Source organism: Vespa velutina, chromosome 17 (genome assembly GCF_912470025.1).
Source record: "Vespa velutina chromosome 17, iVesVel2.1, whole genome shotgun sequence".
NCBI classification, from domain to species: domain Eukaryota; kingdom Metazoa; phylum Arthropoda; class Insecta; order Hymenoptera; family Vespidae; genus Vespa; species Vespa velutina.
This window is the reverse complement of record NC_062204.1, coordinates 1,486,818-1,491,817: the sequence shown is the minus strand read 5'-3', so window position 1 is coordinate 1,491,817 and position 5,000 is coordinate 1,486,818. Positions and strand designations below refer to the sequence as shown.

Below are 5,000 nucleotides of genomic sequence, written 5' to 3'. Positions count from 1 at the left end.
AGAGAGAGAGGGAGAATATAATATCGATAAGTTCCAAATACCTTTCTATTTGTTTCTTCATCACTAATTTCTAATACTCTTTCATAACCTCGATAGTATATTAATCAGTTTGTAATCATTTGCTTTTTTTTTTTTTTTGCTTTTACTATCCTTTAGAATCGGTATTATCGTTGATGTTTTTCCAACTTTTTGAACAGCAATCTTTTTTCAAAGTGTTATTTATTATTTCTAGAAATTTCTCATTTTTATTGCATAAAACACATAATTTAATATATCATTAGTTTATTTCCTCTTAAGTTCCTCACTTTGTTTATTAAACAAATATAATACACATGTTGCACGATTAGATCGTTCAAAATATTTAAACGTTTTATCACGTCATATATTGATAATGATAAATTTCTCAGTTATATCGTTAAATATATATTAAAGAAAAAAAAAAAAAAAATTGAAAAAAAAAAAGAAGAAGAAGAACAATGATATCTTTTAATTGATATTAAAGATAGGTAGTAAGTTAAGATGTTTGTTATAATTATAGGTGTTATTAAATTTTTGCATAAGCCGCATAATTTGCAATACCGCAACGATTTTTGTGCCTTGCCAATCGCATGTAACCACCCTCGCCCCAATGTTCACCCCACCAATTCTTCAAAATCCATTCGGTTGGTGTATATCCAATGATCAGTATGGCATGATTTACTATGTCGGAGGTACATGCAACGTCATCGTAAACACCTTGACTGTAAATTCATTTTTATTTCAATTTAAAATTCAAGTTATATATATTAACATAATTAATAATAATAATAATAATAATAATAATAATAATAATAATAATAATAATAATAATAATAATAATAATAATAATCATAATTTTTTTCAATGAAATTGAAATATATTATTATGGGATATTTTTATTCGAGATATTCAATTTTTATTGTTTTTATGTAATGAGAATCGTGATTTTGTTAAGCTAGAAATGTATACACACACACACACTCGTATTTATAATTTTTAATTATATATATAATTTATATATATATATATATCTAAGATATGATATAAGAAAATTAATACAATTTTATATGATATAATAATTATATATTATATATTATTTATTATATACATATTTATATATATATATATATATATATATATATATATATATATATATATGTATAGTTGTGCATGCATACGTTCGAAAAAATAAAAATGCAACAATCATTACATGTTTTATTCTTTAAAATGATATGAGTTCGATGACTTACAAATTCAGCAAACTCATCGATAAAATTCGCAGTACTTGTTTCTTTTCTTTTCTTTTATTTTTTGTTTTTGTTTTGTTTTTTTTTCTTTTTCTTTTTCTTTTTTTTTTTTTTTTCAAGGATGCCATCACTTTCTTAAAAAGAACAAGATGGATGGAAATGATTGCGTAAGTAAACCTCTCGATGATATTTGTGTCGTATATGAAAATATTGTTAAATACAATGTATACGTCTTCACCCGATAAAGGCCACGCTATTTCAGAGAAAAAAAGAAAAAAAAAATCATTGCGACATATTATAATATGTTAAAGTTAATTGACTTAAAAATATGATGAAATCGACCACCAACGTTGAAATTACATTGTGGTTCGTTGTAATTGGGAAATTCTTTCTTTTTATTATTATTATTATTATTATTATTATCATCATCATTAGACCAGGGTTAATGAATCGAGGTTGATAATATTATCAGTTTTATCTGGATTTAAGTATAATGAAATGAAAAATTTAATATATTTGTGTATATATGTGTGCGTGTATGCGTAAATATTTTGTATGTAGAAACTTGTTTTTCCAAGCTCATATTATTTCTATGCAAATATTGCAGTAGACATATTGTTCTTTTTATTTTTATATAATTTAATATATACACGTATACATACAAACATCGTATATACATGTATATATATATATATATATATATATATATATATATATATATCGTTCGATATGAACGAATAATTATATGATATATTATATGTAAGATATGATATAGCTATATAATCCAAATATAATGGTAGACCTTATTTTTTTATTATTCAAATAATGGAAATTTTTTTGTTTATGATTTATTATATTTATACATGTCGTAAAAAAATACATGTCATAAAAAAATACATGTCATATGAAAAATATTAAAGAATATTTGTCAAAAAGATTAGGCGATATGTCATTCATGTATGTAAATATCATATTGCATTCATTACGAATTATCTTTAGACTTATCCGAAAAATGGAAATTTTCTTTCTTTTTTGTACGACTTTTATTTTATATTTATATATATATACATATATACATATATATATATATATATATATATATATATATATATATATAAATATATATTTATATACAATATAATAAATTATATATAATCAAAATAATAATTTTGAAACAAAATAATTTTTAATAATTATAATTATTAATAATTATAATAGTATTGTAATTAAAATTGAATATTTTCGTTATTATCAATAATATTTTCTTTTATTATTATAATTATATTTTAATAATAATTAATTAATAATAATACGTGCATTTATCGAATAGTCGAAATTATTTTTATTATATATGTATATATATATAAGAAGTAAGTTTACATTCTTTTTTTTCTTGAAAATTAAAAATACCTACGTATTATTTTGTATATACATATACATGTAATATATACATGTACTATTTATATATACATATATATTTTATAGATACATGTATATATTAATATATATATATATACATATAAATAAAGAAAATATTTAGTCCACTCGGAGACTTTCCATCCGAAAGAAAAATAATTTTGAAAATACATTTACTCACTGATAGAGTTGAAAGGTCTTCGGGTTCGCATTTATTGATGCTGCTACAGGACCAATTGTCGCAATAGCTACTTCCAATGCTTTTTCATCACGTGCTGGTAAAACTGCCCATGAAGTTATATTAACGACACTGTGATCCTTTATGAAATTACATTGACCTTGCTAATAATCATAAAAAGAGATTTTCATTAGTAACGTTAATTAATATCTGTTCGTTTGAAAAATTCTTAACATTATAACAACAACAACAACGACAACAATAACAATAACAACAGCAACGACAAATAATTTTTATTACTTAATTTTTAAATATATTTCTGTCCTTTTTTTTCTCCCATTTAATACACATTGAAATTTATTGATATTGCTTCCACGAACGTTTTTTCATTTTTTTTTTTTTTTTTTTTTTTTTTTTTTTGAAAATATAAATTCATCGAAATTGTTCATGTTTTTATTTTTATATGATGTATTCGAAAATAAAAAAAAGAATAAAAAAAAAAGAAAGAAGGAGAAGAAGAAGAAGAAGAAGAAAATAAGAAAAGTTTTGAAATACTATTTTAATAAGTTTAATAACATTTCAAAGATATTAAATTAAATTCCGTCATATGTCAGGCGAGTTTTCGATTACATCATCGAAACATCAGAACTCAACACGAGCATAACAGAACATTCTTAAATAAATTCAATCAAATGAGATAATTGTCAACGGAAATATATATTTTATTTTTGCTTGTACATGCACATATTATATGTTATTGAATTGGACATTTCGTATTCATGCGTGACCGATAATGAAGAAAAAAAAAAAAAAAAAAAAAAAAAAAAAAAAAGAAAAAAAGAAAGAAAAAGCAGAGGAAACATATATTATTGCAAAAATAAATGCTGGTCATTGCATAAAATTTCAAGAAATTCGAACGAAAATATACAACCAGTTTTATTGCAACGAAGAAAGAGGGAGAGAGAGAGAGAGAGAGAGAGAGAGAGAGAGAGAGAGAGAGAGAGAGAGAGAGAGAGAGAGAGAGAGAGAGAGAGAGAGAGAGAATAATTCAAAATAAAAATCTACAGTTGCATCATACACACGCTTGAGAGATCACTGTAATCTATGCATATATACGAGCGAAAGGATTAATCATAACATACATTTCATTCAACAATTCTGATAAACTTTCAAATCCGCTTTCAAGATAAATTTTATGCGGAGGAAAAAAAAATAAATAAATAAAAAAAAAAAAAAAAAAAAATGTCAAGCTTCGCTAACATTATTTATATGTATATTAATTTTCATTATTATTATAAATATCTATTTATATATGAGCATATTATTATCATGCATATCTATTTATATAAACATATTATTATTATACATATAAACATATATACAACATGCATTATAACATATACATTATTATATATTATATATATTATTATATATATTATATATATATATATATATATATATATAAAATAAATTAAATTATGAATTCTTATAAAAACAAAACAAAATATAATAATAATAATAATAATAATAATAATAATAATAATAATAATAATAATAATAATAATAATAATTCCATAATAATTTTTCTGAGTTGTTTTTTCTTTTTTAAATGTCAAAAAGAAGAAGAAGAATTAAAAAAAGAAAAAACACAATGAAACAGAAGAAAAGAAATGTAAGGAAAAAAAAAAAAAAAAAAAAAAAAAAAAAAGAAAAAAAAAGAAGAACGAAAAGAAAAAAGCAGAAAAATAAATAAACAAAACAAAGTAAAGACAAAAGGGAAAAAAGACAAATCAATTATACAAATTGATAATGATAATATCGATTGGAATAATATTACATACTTTCCCTTTGTAAGGGTACATGTTTTGCGGCATGAGTCCTTTTGATTTCTCAAGATATCTTAGGGTATTCCTGAGGGAACCACCATTGCAACCAATATTCCCAGTTATCGTACTGCAATCAACCAATTGCTGTTCACTCAATGGTATTAGCTTGCCAGTCTGTTTAAATAACTGGGCCTCTATCGTGCCAGCTATTGAATATGCATAACAGCTTCCACATTTCATTTGATTCACTGGCTTCGTCACAAAGCCTAGTTCACGCCAATCCAAATGAGACGGTACGAGTTTAGGATCTTGCAA

At 22.8% G+C, this 5,000-nt stretch overlaps 1 protein-coding gene across 1 annotated transcript in view; it reads right to left on the bottom strand.

Annotated features, from left to right (window-relative positions):
• LOC124955277 (procathepsin L-like) overlaps positions 1-5,000 on the bottom strand; it is an 8,330-nt gene continuing 3,330 nt past the window's right edge. The window contains exons 3-5 of the mRNA XM_047509474.1: positions 4,701-5,000; positions 2,863-3,023; positions 1-740 (exon numbers count right to left, since the gene is read on the bottom strand). The exon at positions 4,701-5,000 is cut by the window's right edge and continues 60 nt beyond it. Of these exons, the coding sequence (XP_047365430.1) occupies positions 545-740; positions 2,863-3,023; positions 4,701-5,000 (657 nt within the window). The 3' untranslated portion in view covers positions 1-544. The remainder of the gene's footprint in view (positions 741-2,862; positions 3,024-4,700) is intronic.